General features: G+C 34.4%; 2 protein-coding genes across 5 annotated transcripts; one reads left to right on the top strand and one right to left on the bottom strand.

Annotated features, from left to right (window-relative positions):
- Positions 1–3,818: 3,818 nt before the first annotated feature.
- On the bottom strand, positions 3,819–4,686 carry LOC110991685 (probable 39S ribosomal protein L49, mitochondrial). The gene is made up of 2 exons (XM_022257149.2): positions 4,553–4,686; positions 3,819–4,313 (listed from the first exon to the last, which is right to left on the bottom strand). Exons 1-2 carry the CDS (start codon positions 4,667–4,669, stop codon positions 3,852–3,854), a joined length of 579 nt encoding a protein of 192 aa, XP_022112841.2. The 5' UTR covers positions 4,670–4,686; the 3' UTR covers positions 3,819–3,851.
- Positions 4,687–4,694: 8 nt separating this feature from the next.
- On the top strand, positions 4,695–19,238 carry LOC110991640. 4 transcript variants are annotated; one of them, XM_045628751.1, is made up of 10 exons: positions 4,695–4,892; positions 5,458–8,798; positions 9,483–9,507; positions 12,177–12,377; positions 12,512–12,656; positions 13,186–13,354; positions 13,842–13,982; positions 14,296–14,447; positions 14,567–16,196; positions 16,297–19,238. In XM_045628751.1, exons 2-10 carry the CDS (start codon positions 5,718–5,720, stop codon positions 16,882–16,884), a joined length of 6,132 nt encoding a protein of 2,043 aa, XP_045484707.1. In that variant the 5' UTR covers positions 4,695–4,892; positions 5,458–5,717; the 3' UTR covers positions 16,885–19,238. The 4 variants fall into 4 exon arrangements, with proteins under 4 accessions (XP_045484707.1, XP_045484706.1, XP_045484704.1 ...); XM_045628750.1 differs by having other exon boundaries at positions 9,483–9,531; XM_045628748.1 differs by having other exon boundaries at positions 9,483–9,552.
- Positions 19,239–20,978: the final 1,740 nt, after the last annotated feature.

Raw genomic sequence — 20,978 nt, 5'->3', positions numbered from 1 at the left:
CTGATAGTATCTAATGGTATAACGAATCCTACCCTGACCAAATCTGTAAGCCACAAATGTCTGGCACCGGTACCGAACTTGATAACTTATCTAAAATATAGGAATATCCATATAATGTAACAGTTATTCCAAGAAGTATACGGCGAAGCCCCGCGATGTATCGATTGTTAGAGAATTTTGATGATTCACAATTCCTCAACTCGGAGGTAATGTGTATACCTATCGTTTTATAATTACTAAATTGGGGTTGCTTTAACCGTTATTAAGATAACAGATACTACAAGATGATGAGTATTTTGGTGAATTTTAAAATGTGTATTAAAAGCCAAAGTAGTTAATCTCTGTGTTCCTGAAGTTAAGTTTTTAATTCGGCGAAGAACACCAGGTCTGGATATTTAAGGTAAAGGGAATAAATGTGTTACAGTAGTTTTTTAAATATTTGTGTGTCTAACCAATATTATAAGGCACAATATTTTATTAATTAGCTACGCTCTCAAAGTATTCCTTTGTTATCATTAGAAAATTATAATTAGTTCCATTTACAGTATTTTTTATAATATTTACTTGTTCAAAGTTTTATTTAGAGTAGCTACTCTTTCGGTAGTAAGTTGAAGGCCCTTGAAAAATTTAACAGAAACTAACTAATCACTACTAGGTAATACCCGTTGCCCATTGAAACTATTTGACTAACGATCGTTTCAGAGGCCAATTACGCAATTGCAAGCCTTCTGACATTGTGTATGACCATGTGCCGCAGTATAAGGTTACCTTCATGCCTGTTTGCCCGTTCTATAATAACTTATGTATTTCCCATAAAATTATAATCAGAATCTCGACGTGATGAACACTTGCCAATAAAAAATTATCGCCACTCGAAAAAAAATTTAATGTATTTGACAGGTTTTTGACAGTTTTTACATTTGCGTCTAAAGCTACGTCATAAGTCATAACTCAATATATTATAAACGCCGCCCCGAGAAATATTATTACACATTTATAAACTCAATTGAAATATAGAAAATAACTTTTGGTTATAAAAATGATAAATAAATTCATTTAACAAAGTTTATGAAACTAGCTGTAAAATAACACATTAAGTATTTCGTCATTAATTAATGACCTTCCTACAAACGACGCTAATTACGATTTAATTACACCTAAGCATTTAGTAAAATCCAAACATGTTAACACACGAAATTAAATAAATATTTATTGTAAGTAATTTTCGGAAGTAGACTTTACCTTGGAGGTACTTTTACTTAATGTTTATGACGTTTTGATGTTTTTTTTAATATATTTAAAATGAAATAAGTTCAGCCGATTTAACTAAACGTGTAAGTAACTTTAACTACTTGTTCACGTACAAATAAATATAAAATGAACTATTAGTGTCAGCCACTCTCTCCTTCTTACTTAACCAAGATAGTCCTGTAACTTAATTAACTGCTGAACATATAAAGGTTTAAAAGCTACAATGAAGGGTGGCTTTTCTTTGTATCTATGCCCTTAGAAAGTTGGTGATGTTTTCACATCCCCGTGGTTTGTAGAGAGCTATCCAATCCAGATACATATGAGGTCGTATTGGACATCTACAGGATAGGGAATAGTTATGTCTGCACAAACATGAGTAGCATCCTCCCTGGTACACTGGACATTGCCAGTGTTAATGGAGATTAACCGTGCCCACGTATACTACGTCTTTTTATTAGATGACCTTTATTTAAGTTTTTGAACATTTTACCAGGATCGGTAATTCATATTCAACATATACAAATTGTATGTAGATTTAGTAGAAGGTTATACAATAAATAGATCACATAACGACGTACAATCCAGATATATTTTAAATACATTGTAATAAAAAAATTGTTCTTAATATGATAACAACAAACACAAATTGTTAGGCACTTACATCAAATCCCCGAGAACTTTTACAGTACTTTAAGAGAATTTGGTATTTTGTTTTTATATATGCCCCCTTAGGCATGAAACCTTTATGGGTATAATAGCACCATCTGAACAAACGCACCATCTCTGTTCATCATGGCGTAAATGCAATTTGACTGAACGAGACAATAGAACATTAAAAGTGGAAAAAAAATTTTAGCGCATGGTAACTTCTGTTTTTTTTTGTTAGTAATGAGTGAGGTTAGGTTTTATTAGACATTTAAAGTCAGGATAGAGGGTTTGAATAATATATTACATATTTAGAATTCTTTAATTTCTTGCTACGACCTCTGCATTTGTTTTTATTTGATTAGGTATTAGGCTTAAGGTTCGTTCGTTTCGATTTCGTAACTAATAAATAATTATATATATTATTTACGTTTTAAACAAAATAAGCCTAATTATCTTCTTTTATCTTCTCTTCTTTATAACTCTTCGTGTGTTACGCCCTTCCAACAAACTTATGCATGTCATTTATAACATGTTCTTGAAAATACAAACCTTAATAAACCAAGTGAAGTCAGAGAAATCAATCAGTTATTTTTACGTCGATACTTACAGTCTAGACTTGAGTGTCTAGTCCAGAGAAGGGAAATTATTGGTTAACTTGTAACACAATAAACGTGTAAAATCTATTTATCCACAAAATACTTTAATATTTTTCAACATAACCTAGTAATGAAATCTATAACCTAGAGACTGCCACATTATGTAACTAATAATAAATATGAAAGCGTGTTTTGCCAAGGTCAAATATCTAAACAAGGTATAATTAATAAAGCTAACTCATAAATGATCCCCTGTAGGCTGTAACTCAAAACCTACAGAAACACAAAGAAAAAGAGCAAAATAAAGTTTTAAAATCGATAAAAAGATGCCAACGTGGACGATTCGTGTTAAAAGACGAGCGAACCTACATAACGAATACATAGACAGTAAATATGTATGTATACAACATATATTTGACGTCGCAAACATCATTTACATACGATACGTTTAGCTGATAATAATAATCAGAACTACGCTTAATTAAATATTCTTGATACACATGTTATAATAAGAAACAACCCTTTAAATCGTTTATAATTACAGATACACAATAACATTCTGAAAGCGTACGACCTTGGACATTACCTAGCTAGTTAATCATTTATCTTATTACGTAATCAATCCGTAAATGTTATTGATTCCTCGCTCACGTTACGAACTTAACTTTAAAACATTCATAAGCCGTAGTATTAATGAAAATAACCTTTAAAATAGTCATAATATACTGAAAATCATGTCAAAGCGCTTGGCAAACGCAATAAGATATAGAAAAGTTGTTTCGAACAAAGAAGTGTGGTCGAGTCGAAAATAAAATATATCATGTAGTGAGGCCCAGAAGCGGATGTTATATAGCTACGTAGATAAAACCTTCCGCCGTCGCCAGCGCCCCTAGTGGTGACTGAACGAAATAAACTTCATGCTGCGTACCCTAAGCAAAACAAGTTTCGACTGCGTGCCTCGATGCTTTATTTATTCATTGCACATTTGGTTGACGTAGTCGTATTGTTGCTCTTGCTTGTTCGGTGATTAATAAGGATATGTAAGTATGGCATAATTAATAACTAAGTCTGTAATATTAATAATGGATAGGTTTGAAGAAACATGTATCCATTATTCATACACATTAACTTTTTCTTTAAATTAAAATAACTAATTAGCTTTAAACTATGTAATATTTATGCGATAGTTATGTTTAAATTATCTGACAATTTAAGGAACAGTGAAATTATTAAATTGTTTTTTTAAATATACATTTATTTATTACTAAACTATTTTAACTATAGCCTTTAAAGTAGAGTAAGGGGAATAAAATAAACAAACAATAGACTAAATTACTTTATTTATTATTCAAAGCACTAGAATCCTTTACTATGCGCCCATTCTCTTAAAGCAGTGACATAATCTCCTTTAAATTCAATAAATTTACTTAATTCATGAACTCTAGATTCGATGTAACGATTATATCTCTTTTTCAAGTACTCTTTTAACTCATCATTCAATAACCAAATATCCCCTTCAATTTTTTTCACCTTAGAAATTTTTCTCATTCCTCTACAAGAGATATCTAAATATATGGGTAATTCTTCATTTTTTGTTCTCTGAAGAAAATATGGCAGATTGCTCGCTTCTTCTTTTCGTGGAATCCAACCCGAAGGATAAGATTCCTTAGGTGTTACTTTTGGGATGCCTTCAAATGGTAGAAGTCTTTCAACGTAAGACCATTCTGGTGGATTTTTTACTATTTCAAACTCATACTGTTCCTGTATTCTCCTTACAAAAGGAGAGTTTCCATAGCTTGAGTATAGTCTGTTACAAAACTGAAAAAAAAGGAACGATTAATATTTTTGGGTTACATTGTTAACCTAAAAAAGGGTTTTTGAAATGGGTTATGAATATGATTTTTGAAAATAATTTTTTTTACAACCTGAAAATATTATTCTGCAAAAAAAAACTTGACACAAACTTGTTTTGGCGAGTGTACGCCCATAGTTCTGTCACATGTCGCGGCCAAAACGACATTACAACGAGACGCGGGTGTAAATAATAAAATAATTACCGATATTGAATCCGGGCGTACTTTTGCACCCAAATCTGCAGTGTTGTTCAGGATCAACCCGGTTTTTCCAGCAAAAAAACGTGCTAACGCGCACTGTGAACGCCACACGGTCGCCATTTTGAATAGCGAATAGAGCGATTGCTTGCTACAAGAGCAATAAGAACTATATTATTCGTTTCGAAGGAAACATTATGGCGGACGCCTGCAGACATTTGGGCTTTTCAAAAATCGTTTTCTAAGTTTATTTGCGTGTTTTTATTGAACTTTTTCGCATATTATGGTGCATTAAGTGTTTAATTACCTTTTTATTGTGGTTTTTGGGAGTTTCGTGGAATAAAGTGTGAGTATTTAATGAGTACATAACGGAGGTGCGCCACGGGTAGGGAAATGATTTGGTGCTTTCTGTCTCTTGCCCGAGTCGACGCACACGCAGCGCTCAGCTGTAGGTGGCGTTGCGGTCATATGAACATCAAAACATGACGATTTTCATGACTTTTCCGAACATTATTTTTGCGCAGTGGACTATTCAAACGTAAATATTATTTTGTTTTTCGTATTTTCAAACATTGGCTTTACCTTTTAATATAGAAATAAGAGCAATTTCTTGGTAAAAATATGTCAAAATTGTGCGCGAACTTTAGTGACTAACGTGCTTTGCTTTTGTTTATCACGTAATTAAAGCACGATTTAAGGCGGATATACTTTAATTATTATGATATCTTGGATGTTTATGTTAAAATGAAATCATAAATATTTAGTATTTATGCATTTATCTTAAATTAAACATTAATTTTAGTATTATACTACTACAAACAATTTGAAAACATTTCATTTAATACTTAATTTAACTTATTCTTTTTTTTTCCTAGTAAGAGTCGTATTTAATTAATGAAATTTAATTTCAGATAAAAATTATTGGGATTATGATTAAACACCAGAAGAAAAGAAGGAGCCTGTTCTTCAGATTGTTCTAGTGTCAACATTTTTAAGTAGGATTATAAATAACAGAGATATAATATATTTTAATACAAAGAAACATACATAGACTATACTTTCTTTCATTTGTTGTATAAATCTGCACATACAAGGTGTTAATAGTTATAGGGTTGACTACTAGTTCCCTAATGTCGGAAGAACAGGAAAGAGTTTCATTCTACATTCCAACATGAAAACTAAACAGCCTAAAGAAGAAACCGACAAGAGTATTGATGAGGATACAGTTGAGCCAAAAACTCGAGCAAGAAAGAAGGCCTCAGACTTGGAAGAAGAGAAATCCAAAGCAAGTCAGGATGAAGCTAAAAATCCTCAAGAAACTAAAAAGCCAGTGGCAAAACCTAAAGGTGTAATAAGGAAAAGACCACTTGGTATCCGAAAAACAAAAAAATTGAGAAGTAAAAAAGTTGCAGTCATAAAGAAAAATGTTATAAAGCAAAAAGCAAAAAGAGGAAGGAAACCATTGAAGAAGCCTGATAATTCTCAAGAGAAGGAAGCAATCCCTTTGATACCTGCTTCTGAAATTAAAAAAGAGCCAGTTGACGATACCACACCCAACTCTAGGTCATCAAGTCCTAAAACAGCAGGTCGTCGGTCCAGACTAAGCTCTGACATGCTCATGATGAAATCTGTTCTTGGTGACTCTCCTAGTAGCTTGATTCTTGGCCCCCGCACAAGCCCATATTCTATGCGGTCTGAAAGAAGTAATAGTCCTTCATTGTTTGAAGGCAAAAACTTAAGGAGTGGGAAACCCAGAAAATTAAAGAACAATCTTTTAAATGAAGTTGTGATTAAAGAACAAAAGAAGAGGACAAGGCTTCCTTCAGACTCCAAACAAGAAATGCCAGATTCTTCAGAAGACTGTAAAAGGGTAAAAAGGGGTCGCTCCTGCTCTCGAGATGGAAGTGAAATCTCAAAATGCTCAGATATCACAGAGTCTGACATAAGCTTAAATGAAACGCTTACTGAACCTGATAAGGAGCTCAACAAGAAAACAGATAAACCTAAGACTGAACTAGACATAGATATTGATACTAATGTACAGATCTCAACTATTGAAAAAGTGCCTTCCCCAAATGTTGACTCCAAACCAGAAATAAAGCCTGACCCAGAACCTAGTTCCTTAGAGAAAGACAAAAGAAGATTGAGCTTAAAAAGAAGTACTTCATTAGATTCTGACAACAATAATAGTAATAGAGTTAAGATTAACAATTTAAATACAGCAGATATTGAACTCAAATTGTTTGAGACTGAAAATGATACGCTTTTAGAGGATCGTAGTAGTATTTTAAATTGTATGTCCAAGACATTTAATTCAAAAGAAGTTTCCAAAAATATAAGGAAAGCAAGAAGAGGAAAGAAGACTGCCACAACACCACGGGCCGGGGCCAATCAAGTTGGCAAAAGTGGTTCTTTAGATACTGAAATATCAGAGCCTATAGATACTGTTGACAGTTTGTCTAAGGAGATCACTGATCTCATTCACAATTTGGACCAGAACATAGACTGTGATCAGGAAAGCACAAATGAGAGTAATTCAATGGTTGATCAGATGCAATCAAAATCAGTTCGCCAATTCTATGGATTATCAAAACCTTTAGGAGATAACAACAGTATAGTTAGTGAAACTCCCGCGAAAGAAAAAGACTCTAACATTCAAATTACCAATGAAGGCACACCCATCAAGGATGATAGTGAAAATATAAGATTGCACTATGAAGATTCAGAAGAAAAATCTTCAGATAGTAAGCCTGAAATAACTTACAAACGTGCAACAGTAGCTAGTATAGACAAGTTAATGGATAGACTGAAGGAGTTTGAAGAGTTCGATAAGCGAAGGAAGAGGCAACAATCTGAATCTAAATCAAATGATAAGACGGTCATGGTTACAAATGACGTCGTTCTAATACCAAAGTCTGGGGCAGACATTAAGCCCTTAAAAGATATGCAACCTGAGAAATCACCTGAAAGGTTTCTTGAAAAAGAAAACGTTTTAAGTTGTTTCGAAAATAACTCTGCTATTTCTATAGTTAAACGGGATCAAGTTCGTCGATCAATAGACGTCGATCTTCCGAATTCAGTTACTTTAATAAAACGGAACAGCGTCAGTGCACGCAAGGAATCTACCAGTTCCAATCACTCAAAGGAATCAGATGCCATTAGTATATTTGAAAAATCCCTCGGCAAAGATGTGACATTGACAGAAATACGGAAATCGGTTGATAAACCGGTACCGTCGCCACAAGTTGACTTACATCAGTTTGCAACTTTACAACCCAACAATCCTACACAGACTATAGGCGGAGTTACACTGGATTCCAGCCAAATATCTATAACACCCCGGAATGTGGAATCGAAATTAAATTGTTCTGATATTCAAATTATGAAGCGGAATTCCAGAGAGTCTATATCGCGAAAGTCGTCTGGTTCGAGCGCTGATATAGATGATAAAATGGCTACATTAGAAAAAATTAAATCACCACAACCAATCAAAAAGTTTGAAGTTTCCATCACGCCGACGCCCGTTGCTGTGAAGTCGCCTGAGGTAACACAGCCCGTTGAAACTGAAGCATTAGCACCCCCATTGGTGGATGTAGGGTCAACCCCTGAAAACATATCCAGTTCCGAAACTGTTCAAGCGGAAAAAATGGAAACTGTTGACATCCCTGCAGCAGTTACTGATGTTACTAAGACCATCGTAAAAACCGAAGAGAAATTTGACCCAAAGGCGGCAGAGGATGCCAAAAAGCCTGAACCTTCAGTGACTGAGAAGCTTGAAGAAACCAAAACAGTACAACTTATCAAACCCAAAACGGAGGCCTCCGTCAAAATGGATGACCAAAAGTTATCAAAGCCGGTTACTAGAACGAAATCGCGTAGTTCAACGGAAATGCCAGGACCGAGCAACCTTCTACACGAGACACCAGAGAGTCAAAAACGAAAGGAGAACGTGCTAAGAACTTTAGGTCTACTAACACATAAAGCAGCAAATGAAGCTAAAGCAAAGAAATTGAAAGAAAAGGAGCTAATTTATGGGGCAAACTACAATATAATGGGGAAGGGAAAAGCGTCGAAGTCAGATTACACGGGCACGTTGAAGACTGTGATAAAATTAAACAGAGGTGATAAGAAGAGGCACAGGAGTTCCCTAAAGATGACCTTTCAGAAAAGCAAACATAGGGGCAAGCCATTAGTGGAGGTCGGAGAGGCTGGCTGCGATGACGAGGCCTACTACACCATAGAGAGGCGAGAGGTAACTATCTTTTTAAAGTTTTAGTTTAGCCATTGTACGAATAAAAGGCCGGAATCGCACTCGCGAGCCCTCTGGCATTGAGTGTCCATGGGCGACGGTATCACTCAGGTGAGCCTCCTGCCCGTTTACCCCTTGTTCTATGAAAAAAAAGAATTTTCAGTTTCAGTATTTCAACTCACTTGTTTCTTTATATAAGTTACATATATATAAGCTCGCCTACTTGATTAAACTGTTCTTTGTAGAGGAATAGGTTGAAGTATATTCTATATGTTCCTCCTACTCGTAGAAACTACATTATATCTAGGAACATATTTAGAAACATACTATAAAACATAATATTTGATATTTGTTCTGATTTTTTAACAAATAAACAGAATAGGATCATATTTATTATATTAATAAAATGTTTGCGTAAAGCTCTTAACCTGAGCTTTTGAACTTGAAATTTGTTTATACATATATATTAAACCTCTATAGCTAAATTGATTAACGTCTGGGTTTGTATAAATATATTTAACCCTGGTTTGGATGTGCAGAAAAAATACTTTCTGGAAGAAAGCTCATATAAATTTTCAGTGTAAACTTAATAAAGCTTGTTGATAATGTGGCCCAGTTTACTTAATAGATTTAAGTTATTTTTAGTAATCTTATACATGTTTTATAGAGAAATATTTTTGTTTGCAGGGCGTTGCAGGCGCAACATTGGACGGTGGGCACAGAAAGTCACATTACAGTAATAGAAGTAACAATCATGGTTTGTGGACATTAACTAATATTAATTTTGTATGAGCCAACCAATTTTTTAAGTTTAACATTCGTCTTATTTTTGTTTAACTTGATACCGTAAATTTTGATCATTTTTTTATAAATTGTTAACAACGAAACGCTTACAAAATAATATTGTTTGGCTCATAATATGTAAATAGCATGTTAAAAAATAATTAATCTAACTCCGAATGCGTGAATTTAAATTACAATTACGGTATTCACAGACGGAATTTAAAGTAAATATTACTATGGAATACTTATTAATATTTTATAAATAATCCCTGTAACAAACTAGTCAAATATACGGAAACAACTAATTGTTGAAATTAATATAATAGTCAAATCATTTATTTCAATTGGGCCTATTAAAAAGGCGCTTATGAAACTCAAAATTACAAACATGTTTAAAGAAATGACTCTAGTTGCCCCTTCTAAAAGGTACAAGTAAAACCGTTTATGACGACATCAGTTATATTGACCAAAATCAAAGATCCCGGCTGAATTCCATTGTTTTAAGTTCTTAATGACAACTTCATCAGCAGTTATGGCTATCGGCTTTTGCGATCAAATATGAGTAGCCCTTTGATGTCGTTATAACAGATTTTGGCTGTAGTTTTGTATGGAGAAGAATGATCAAGAAACTCCATTTATTTTTTTATAATATTTTAAATACATTGATTTGATAATGCAATTCGTAGTTTCATACGACTTTCAACTCTAATTGAGCGATAAGATGAAATGCGAAATTTATTATTTCTAATTAAATATTTTACGGTGAATATAGTTTTTAAATATGTAAACAATTTTGATGTTTCGCCCTTGAAGTGAAGCATACCACTATAGGAAGCGTTAATAGATGTGTAGTTTAAGAGGATTCCTAGATAATTTTAATTACATATTATTTTGATTAACATTCGTTATCTAACACCAACTAACCAATGCCTAACTTTTGGTGATGGTTTTTATCATTTTGTTTATCATAGTCAAAACTATATATAATATTTAATTAGATTTCCCTTAGCTAACAGTTTCCTTTAGCAATAAATAAATGCTAAAATTCATTATTATTACATTAATTACCTTTTTTTTTGATCAGTCTTAATTAAAGGAACTTTATTAGCGTAGTTAGTTCACGTTATTATTTATTTATTATTGTGTATTCCTACAGGAAACATAAATTATACAAAAAAAATACCAAAGATGGAATACAGATTTAATTTATTTGGTTGGTTGAAGTGACTATTTAGCTATAAGAAAATTACTTCTAAGCCCCTTGAATGTAAAGAAGAAAGCTTAATTTAGTACAAAATGTATGTGGCTATAGCGATGTTGGATGTAATGCCCAGTTCGGGTGTAGCGGCTGTTTTTAATCCTTAATAACCAATACCTAAGAATCCCATAATGATATTGCGACTGAAGTTAGCCGCTAAAGACAGATTTATTTATTTCGCAAACATTTATCTTTTGTTTAAAGTCTGAGTTAAATTTTATGGGTCAGTTTCAAAGTGATATTCTGGGTAGAGCCTCAACTTTTTAATAAACCTCTTAGACGTACTTTTTCTGTTAACGAATGTGGAAAGCATATAATTTAATACAAACTATTTAACAATATCTACGATGTGGAAGAACCGGGATAAAATATTAAAATGCGTTGATTCCAAATGCTTAAAAATGAAGAAAATCCGCAAGCATCAAGTCCAGTGAAGTATGTGTGCAAATGTTATCAATAATTAATATAAACACATAGCCTGTCTTTATCGACTTCCGGATATAACGACGAAATTACTGGTCCCTTCGTAGTTACTACTACGAAGCATATATTGCGGTATACTGAACACGCGAAATCCACTGTATATACAACATGGTTTAAATGTTTAGATAAGGAAAAAATCAAAATGATTAAATAAGTTATACCTACCTAATTCGGTTTAGCGCTATAGTCTTAATGCTTATGAAGCAAATTCCGCAATACCTTTAACAAGACAAGGCTAAAATAGTGGCCTTTCTATGTTTCTATATATATGATATTCAGTTTTAGATATCCCCGAAGAGAAGATAGAACTTAAATAATATAGCATTCTACAGTCGTGGATTATTTGAAAAGCGTACTTCGGTTTTTTGAGTTTTTACAGGAAATGCAGATCATTAAGGCGTTTTGAATTCCTATCTAAATTAATAAATTGTAGCGCCCCTGATTTAAGTAACGAATACTTCATATTTAAGTATTTAATATGTGTTTATAAGAGCCGATGAACTTTGTATCACCTACATATATTTGTGTCAAAACTTAATTCAAAACAGACTTAAGATATTAGAGTAATAACTACTAACTTTGTGTTTCGTAAAACACAAATTTCTGATGGTTCGAATATTTTCCAGCTAGGAACACTTCTAAGTCTTTTTTTTACTATTTATGTTTCCCACCGTCTTAACATTCCAACGACATTTCACAAATATTTCAATATTAAGCCAAATCGGGCCAATTTTAGCGAGGAAATCGTAACACGTTATTGATTGATATATTTTTGTATACAATGATATTTATAAATTAAAAAAATCTTGTGTTAAAGAAGTGTATTCCTTTAGGTTAATATCTATTAACCTCTTTAGACACAGAAGCTGTACCTGAACCGGAACCAAAGGAAACCGTTAATCTGGTTATCCCAGAGAAGGCGTCTTCATTCAGCATCCACCCGGGACGATTGTGTATGGACCAGTGTTTCTATTGTGGTGGAAAATTCGGATTGTTTGACACGCCCTGTCACATCGCGCAGATGAAGAGTAGCGAGAGGCAGAAGAAAGTGCTTGACAGTAAGTTGCAAATGCACCCTATATAATCTAATAAAGTACTCTTTTGTCTCTTTCTATTAAATGTTGTTGGCGCTGAGATGGAAAGAGATGATTGAATTTTTGTGTCTATGCTGAAAACAACACATTTTCCACAGACGAAGAGAAGTTGACAATTGACAGTTGTCTATGTGACGCGTGCTATCGTCATGTAGACCGCAGAGCCAACTGCCCATCATACAGGAAGCGGCCCATGGGCAAACCATTAGATGTACCGCAGCCTCCCTCTCCGCCTAATACTGCGTAAGTAAATGATACTTATTTATTACCCGTCCTCACAAAAGGTGATTACATTCGAAACCGTTTACGTCAAGGCAAGGTAAAATGAGAACTGGGTAAGCGAAAATATTAATGTAAGTACCAGGTCTCATTATTTTGCCCTTATAAAACCTCTCCGACTTAGAAATATAAAATCTCTATAAGTTACGACACATTCTTAAATTTCGAGGGATCCTTATTTACTTCAAACCAAACGTGCGTGTCTTATTTTTTGTTATTAGCTTTAGTTATAGGAACTAATTATATTCAAAAAGTCAAAAATGTGCGTATCAACTTGTTTGTCAAGCTTAATATACGTACAGTTCGCATCAACAGCAAATGCGAAGAAAATTCCTGTACTTACTCATAATGTCTAAACGAAAACTTAATGTGTTTTAAGTGATAAAGTAAAAATTGTGAATGCTTTCGAATCTGGGAAATTGCGCAATCAAAGAGGGAGTTTGGCTTATCAGATCAGATTTTTGAACTTGAGGTACTTATTCCACCTTTGCAGAGGTACTGATAAGCCAGTAAGTCCTCCACTGGAAGAAGAGAGCGAAGAGGAACCCTCAGAGGCTCCGGGAAGACTGGCAACATGTCACACGAGTGGGTGTGTCTTACCCGCAGAGCATTCCATACGACGCAAGTGGCTTATTAAGATGAGATCCAGTGTTAATAAGCTGGTGAGTACATTATGTATATTTTATTTATAATAAAACAGTAACTATTATGGGATATTTATATAATTTTAAATATCTATGTAAGTAAATAATGCCATCGTTTGATTGTAAATGACATTTATTTTAACAATAACTTATAATTTTTCGATTGAATTCTCGATCTATATTAGTATTAAGAGGAAAGTTTGTATTTTCTTTTATTGTTCTACATTTTATCTGACAGAATGTTGTCAGAATTTCTGCCTTTATGAAGCAATTTTCTTTCATTTTTAATATTTGGTGATTACATCAACAGTGCTATTTACTGTTTGACACATGTGACCCACACGTTGTCTATACTTGAAGCTTTGCGTACTTTTGCTAACACAAGGGGGGGAGGGGGATAAATTGCAGTAAATCTACTTACGTAATACTTGAACGGCTCTCTCTCTCTTCTCTTTATATCATGATTCAGGAATAAGTAGTAACAATTTATATAAAATTCTTTCAGCTCCAGCTAGACGGAGACTACCCTGGTCTGCACACGATACCATTATGCGGCGAGCATTACAGAATCCTGGCACCGCTGATGGCTTGTATTCTTTGCCGTCGACGGCTGACTAAACACCACAATTTACACTTCATACATCATGTAAGTTATTTGTTTAGTACCATTTTAAAATTATTATAATCAATATATAATACTTGTCTAATATCATATATTCGATTATTGTTAAAAAGACCACTAAAACGTATAGCCCTTTGCTTTTTTTATCGACCTATTATATATTATATAACAAAAAACATTACGTCAGCATATCAGAAATTTGCAGAAACTTAGAAGGCTCTCGATATGATTTTCGACGACACGACAACAAGACATGTTTGCTAAATTCCAATCCTAGAAATTATATTAGAATTTTTTAAATTGTATAGTGATTAAAATATAAAACCTTAAACTCCAGGGCTACACAGACTTGAATCCAATGCTCAAAGAAGCCGGGATTCCCGTTCAGTTTACCGAAAGACCAGTTCTTTGTAAGGTGTGTCGGTATTACTGCACTTTGTTACAACGACCCGGCCATAATGATAACCACGCCAGAGCTTATAGACGGAAGTGAGTATTTTAACTTATTTTATATTCCAATTCCAAAGTTCCAAATTCCACATACTTTAAAATTACTATCACATTATTGATATTTGTGTTGCAGGCCTAATTTTGTTTTGAATTTTCAGATTGCTGGAGATCTACAATATAGACATACCACCCGAGTTGGAACAACAGACTGAAGACACCTCCGCATTAGAAGACTGCAACAATGTTGCCAACAGACAGAAAAAGAGAACCAAAATAAAGATAAAGCAACGCAAATCCACTGAACCAGAAACAAGTGAATCGTCCGAAAGAATGACAGAAAGCTCCCCAGAAAAAGAGAAGTTATTGGAAGAAACAGAATCGCATAAGAATACTCATTTAGAAGAAGATATAGAGAGCCTCATATCCTCCAATAAGATACCGGTTCCCGGAGCGAAGCCACCCGAATTGGCCCAAAGTGACTGCTCCGAATCAGAAATGGCAGTAGATGAGACTCAACTCATAGGCGTGGACAAACAAACGGAATTACGATACCTGCTCCAGAAACAAAACAATCCAGCACGGTTCCAAAAATTAAATCTCACTCAGAAAAACCGGAATATACTTAAAGTGCAGAATCTGGGTATACAAAAAGTTGGACAACAGCAAAGAATTGCCGATAAGAATGTAAAGAGGATACAAAAGCTCGGTCAGATTGTCGCGCACAAGGAGAAACCCAAGAAAGAGACTGAAATAGAAGAATTCGAGACGGACAAGTCAGAAGACGTCATCAAAAACATTTCCCTAAATGATGAATGTACGATCGAGACCATACCAAACAAACGACCGGCCGACATCAATACATTGAAGAACAAGTGGCAGTTGTCAGAAAGCTTCAGCCAGGTCAAGAAGAACCTCAGCGAGCTGTCAAAGAAGATTGACAAAGATCCGAAAAAACCTTCGGATTCAAAATACTCAAATCCAGTTAAGAGACTAGAAACAAATCCATCCATATCTGTACGAGAATTGTTCCCCGGCGAAGAAGAAATGAACCTTCAGTGCAATGTTGAGTTTAATAACGTGAAGGGAATCACTCCAGCGGGCTGGGAAAAGTGTAATTCTCTTATACAATTCGATGTGGAAACGAAGAAGCTGTGGAACGAACTGCAAAGGCCCTACGGAAACCAATCCAGCTTCCTGCGTCATCTGATTTTGTTGGAGAAGTACTTCAGGAGTGGGGATTTGATCTTATCGCATAACGCATCCCCTCACGCCGCCAACTACAACAATTCCATGCAAAAACGATTGAAGGCGTATGATAATGTCGCTCCGACACCTGTCGAAGCACCGAAGACATCCAGTCTCATCGAATTCCGGAAGAAACCATCGGTGAACGGAAAGAGTTTGCTGAAATCGAGCCAAACCCCGGAAAAGAAATTCATGCCGCCTCCAGATTTTACAAAACCTTCCCCCAAAACGAAGAAAAGCAAACAGTTGCCCCCGGAATTGATAGCGATCAACACACCAAATGCCCAAGGACGGAAGGCCATACAAAATGTATTGCACAACATTCAACAATTAGTCAAGGGTGTGTCGGCATCGGATCCAACAGAAGTGGCCGCTGCCCCTTTACCCCCACCGAAGTTTGAGCCTCCGAAAGAAAAGAAAGAGCCCCCTAAAGAGCAGAAAGATAAGAAAGAAACGCCGAAGGAACCGAAAGAAAAGAAAGAGCCTAAGAAACAAAAATCTAATAACAAGGGTTGGAGACCCACACTGATGCCGATAACTCAGGTAATGTCTTTTAAATTTATTACAACTCATAATAATATAAGAAAATTAATTTTTTTAGGCATATATGTATAGCTAAAATAATAAATTCTCTGTATTCCAGGAGAATGTGGCAAAGATCGCTCGAGAGCCGCTCAAAACGGCCGTAGACGGTCACAGCTTGCCAAGTTTGGTGCAAGTTATATCATCAGGGAACCGGTACCACATATCCTTCGAGGACTATAACAAAATGTGTCTCATCCGGAAAGAGAGACAGCAACGGCTTCACGAGAAGAAGTCCACCAAACCCTCGACCGAGGAGACGTCAGTAGTCACAGAAGTCCAGACCTCCGCGATGCTCGGAAACGGAGGCACGGTGGTCCAAAATATAACCACCGAGAAGGATGACAAAAGTGACGCCCAATTGACGACAAACGCCGCCACAATACTTAAAAACGTCGGTCTCAAAAACATCACCATCGCCCCGATTCCGCCTAAAACGTCGACTATGACGTCACAGACCCTATCTCTAGTGACGTCACAGCCGCTCTCCGTTGTGACGCCACAGATTATAACCAATGCCGTGAAGCCGGTCGACAGTTCGATGTCACTCCCCAAAATACCAAAATCCCTGACGGTGATCCCCCAAGTTGTCCCGCAAGTGCTTCCCGTCGTCACGACCGCCCCGTCCCAAACTGACAGTAGACCATAACGAAACCTGTACTTTTTGGTTGTATAACAACCGGACGCGGCAAAACCGTTGTGGATAGTGAGAAAGTGATAGTGAATAGTGAAACAATAGTGAAGTTAGTGGTTTTGTTCGCGTGTGACGATTGAACGCAATAGTGAGAGCCAAGAAGCCTTATTTGTAAATATGAATGACGAGCTGTGAATACGCCGCCGCAAATGGTATGAAGTCTAGTATTTATTTCACATCAACAATTTTTGTAGCCGCCATTGACTATTGTACATTCTAAATCATGGTGTGATTTTTATTCGAAATTATGATATGATACTTATCACATATTATTTGGTCGAAATGTAAAAATCGCCTTTAGTTGAATAAGATTTTGACATTCAAAATTGTCTAGTCAGGATCAAAATGCATTTATAATTTATTTTCATAAAAAAATTCATCAGCTTCATATCATTTGCGTAATAGACAATTGTGTAATAGATTGTTTTGAAATTATTATATTCCTATCTGTAGTAAAAGACATTTCAAATTAGGTTAAGTTAGGTCCATTTTAGTTCCTTGAAATGTTTTTCATATTGACATAAAAAATACTGATCTTATATAGATTTATGTTTAATACAAAGGGATCGTTCAAGATTACGTAAGAAGATTTACTGCGATCTATCCCCCCCCCAAACCCCTTCTTGTCAGCAAAAGTAAGCAAAACTCAAAAAATAAAAGTTCATAAACGTATTACTTTTTTGTAGAAATCCTCGAAAATGAAATTCATTTTCAAGCTTAGATAATCTGGCAGTAATATATTAAAAAAAAGTAAATAATGACTGTTGACGTGATCACCAAATAAGAAAATCAAAAATCCCCCTATAGTGCTTACATAATACTTGAACGGCCCCATATAATATTACATATAATATATGTAAAAATAACGGTATATTCACAAACTGCAAAATGTGCAGTGTATATAGGGTATATATAAAAAAAATGTATGTGCAAATTTGCTCAATGTCATATTTGGCATGTTTCGATGCAATCAGGCCTTCCTTATGACGTAGCAGTGTAATGACTTCAAAACAATCAATGGATATAATAATAATTATGAATATATCACTCAAAACATATTTTTCCATGTTATCATAATAATTAATGTTTCATAGAAACTAATACATGTATCACTTAGTTAAGCGCACCGATCAACCAAATCACATGGTACGATGTCATCAATCCCAAAGGCGAAAGCCCTAGGTCTAGTGTTTCGGGTTTTAATAAAAGCACCGGAATGTGGCTCTAGTATGAATTGTCTATTGTTGAATTTGTTCCCATAAATTTTCATACGTCAAAGTATGTTTGAGTAAACACCTCAGAAACTTCATCTACTCCGTAAGCTAGATTAATTTGGGCGCCATCATTGTACCATGTTATTCGACAATATTCACATAACATAAAACCCCGACCAAATATTTTCGAAATGTCAGTACATAAATTCTTAAATAGTGCCTGTTTGTCTGAACATTGTAAATATTACTCATGGTTGATTCTAAGTAAATGCGTTATAATATTGTTGAATATGGATATAATAGTATTTTATTTTGGTTCTATATATTAGAGTATGGTCCAAGTTTACATTTAGGTGTTACAGGTGTGGTAGGGGGTTGCTTACACGTTACTTTTAACTAATTCTATTTTATATTGAAAAATGCGTTGCTCAGTGTGTACATTGGATACACACAAATCTTATGTCATATTTTCTTCCACTAGAATGAATATTATCACTGACTTTTATTTCGATTTTAGTAATGCCTGCCTTGTTGATTATTAATTTATATACCTGTGGCTTTTTTATAGCAGCCTGAATGTTATATTCTGTAAATATTTCTTCAAATAAGTAGCTATCTTCGGGTTTAGTTAATCTATTTAAATCTATGAACTTGAATACTGTTGTATTCTAACCGTGATTGGTGTTTATTACGAGCGCAATTTCAACTTAATTTATCGTCTTACACTTGTATTGCAAAACGTATCAAGTCTTGGGAACTGTCAAGTACCTTGTTTATACCCTTGTAGTTATTTTGACAGATCCTGAAACTAGTTAGAGATTGATTCACGTTCTGTATACGGCTGGTAGAAATGTAAATATTCTGAAGTAAGCAATCACCCTAACACGTTAAAAATTGTTATATAACTATTTTAGTATTTGGAAGTTTGATAATCTGTGCTCAGAACAAAATGGCTGCCACCGCCCAATGTTTAGTTTCTTCCAAAGATAGCTTTTTAGTTTACAATATTGTATTTTGGTTTAGTTTCTACAGTCAGGCCGGTTGTTCCGTGCCCGAGGTATGAATTTGTGTAATAAACATATCCTTATCTCATGATTTCTTGTTTTTTTAACTTACCTACCGATAATTAGTTAACAATTGTCATTGGCAATCCCAAATGACCTAATTACGATGTCTATCAACAGCCTTGATGTAGCAAACAAACATTAATTCTACAGGGAATAAAAAGATTAGTGAATTGAAAATGAAATTTTATTGTCATATACTCTAAAATATTAGGTCCTTAAATATATATGAAATTGGCGTTTTTCATATTGGCTACTTTGAACTCAAATATCTCCTCTGCTAATACCAAAATCTGGTTTGTAAAATCACATGATGGATGTTACGTTGCAAACGTTAAATATATGCATTATTATTATTTATTTTGGAGTTTGTTTACAAAATATTTGTAAATTAGTTCTTTCTCTTTGCGTTTTTAGTTCCTTTAGTGCGTTTCCATTTCATTCTTCTGTTTTGAAACCATACTTTTACCTAAAAAAATAAAGATCTAGGTTATAGAACACTCCTTGAAATATATTATAAATTGTTTCATTGCTAAGGTTCAGTCCTAAATGGATGTGTTGTTCGTTTATTACTCATTATAACCAAAAGTATAAAGTCCTAAATAGTTTGAAACTCACAACACTATGGAACTTCAAAGTTAAAAGTTGATATTCTTAAGTGAAACCTTTCTTAAAAAATATATCTGAAAGTTTAAGTTATGTAATACAAATCCATCTAGCTCTTTTTATCGCAGCGCAAATTCTATTTGTCAGAAAGAGACGAAATGCCCTTATTAAAAACCATGGAATTAGACTCATAGTTTTTACTAATTATTGTGTTTTAAGTAAATAGTTCATTATTACTTTTCGTCCTGTCGTAACTACATGTTTTGTGTATGAATATGACACATCTTACTATTTAATATTATATTTATATGATAACCTGTCTTTCAGTTAGATTGAGTGCGACAGCAATTTCATATCTTCGCAATCGTGTAAGATAATTGGCTCGCGCAAACTCTGTCTCCAGACTTTGTATTTGTGCTTTGCTGAACGCTGTACGCTCCTTTCGTGTTACTGTTGGGGACAAGACATCTAAAACAAACCTATGTATTAAAATAAATCAGCATGAAGCTGAAATAGAGGATATAATTTTACACTTTGTTGAAAATCAGTACAAATTATAAGGTACGGCAGATGTTAATTAACAATTGTTATTCGGTTTGATTTATTGTGTTCATAGTTATAATAATATATAGATGAATATTTATTTCGCTGATAGTAATAAAACATAATTATTGTCATAATAATAATAATAATAAGCCTTTATTCATTCACATCTTATCAAATCGAATCTAATCAAATAAATAAATCTTATTGAGATACATGGAACAGAAATATATATAACAATTCAACTTTTTCCACCCTTTTTTATATTGTGCCATCGTCACCCAATTTTTCCAGCAACCTCTTTGCTCCCGTCGGCCCATCTCTCTGGTCTTCTCTGGGGATCTGGTTCTGTTAAATGTATACGCTGCTACTACTACTGGCTACGTGTCCTGACCATCTCTATTTAAGGTGTATGTTTAAAAGTGAAAATCAGGTTAACTGTGTTAATTATTGTTTTTAGAGTAAATCCCATCTGTAGTAAATGCATCTTCCAATACCTTCCAATATTGTCTTATTTTAGGAGGTAATACATAAAGAGTAGTGTTATTTATTTTATACATTAGGAGTAATTACAGGATCCCATTAGGAATATTTTTTTATATTTGTGTGCTGAATCAACCCT

Source organism: Pieris rapae, chromosome 6 (genome assembly GCF_905147795.1).
Source record: "Pieris rapae chromosome 6, ilPieRapa1.1, whole genome shotgun sequence".
Taxonomy (NCBI): domain Eukaryota; kingdom Metazoa; phylum Arthropoda; class Insecta; order Lepidoptera; family Pieridae; genus Pieris; species Pieris rapae.
This window is presented reverse-complemented; position numbering and strand designations above follow the sequence as displayed.

Coding starts and splice junctions, on each gene's coding strand:
- LOC110991685 (XM_022257149.2), bottom strand. CDS start 4,669: ATGGCGACCGTGTGGCGTTCACAGTGCGCGTTAGCACGTTTTTTTGCT. Junction 4,314..4,552: donor TACGCCCGGATTCAATATCG/GTAATTATTTTA, acceptor CTTTTTTTTCAG/TTTTGTAACAGACTATACTC.
- LOC110991640 (XM_045628748.1), top strand. CDS start 5,718: ATGAAAACTAAACAGCCTAAAGAAGAAACCGACAAGAGTATTGATGAG. Junction 12,657..13,185: donor CCCTCTCCGCCTAATACTGC/GTAAGTAAATGA, acceptor CCACCTTTGCAG/AGGTACTGATAAGCCAGTAA. Junction 13,355..13,841: donor GATCCAGTGTTAATAAGCTG/GTGAGTACATTA, acceptor AAATTCTTTCAG/CTCCAGCTAGACGGAGACTA.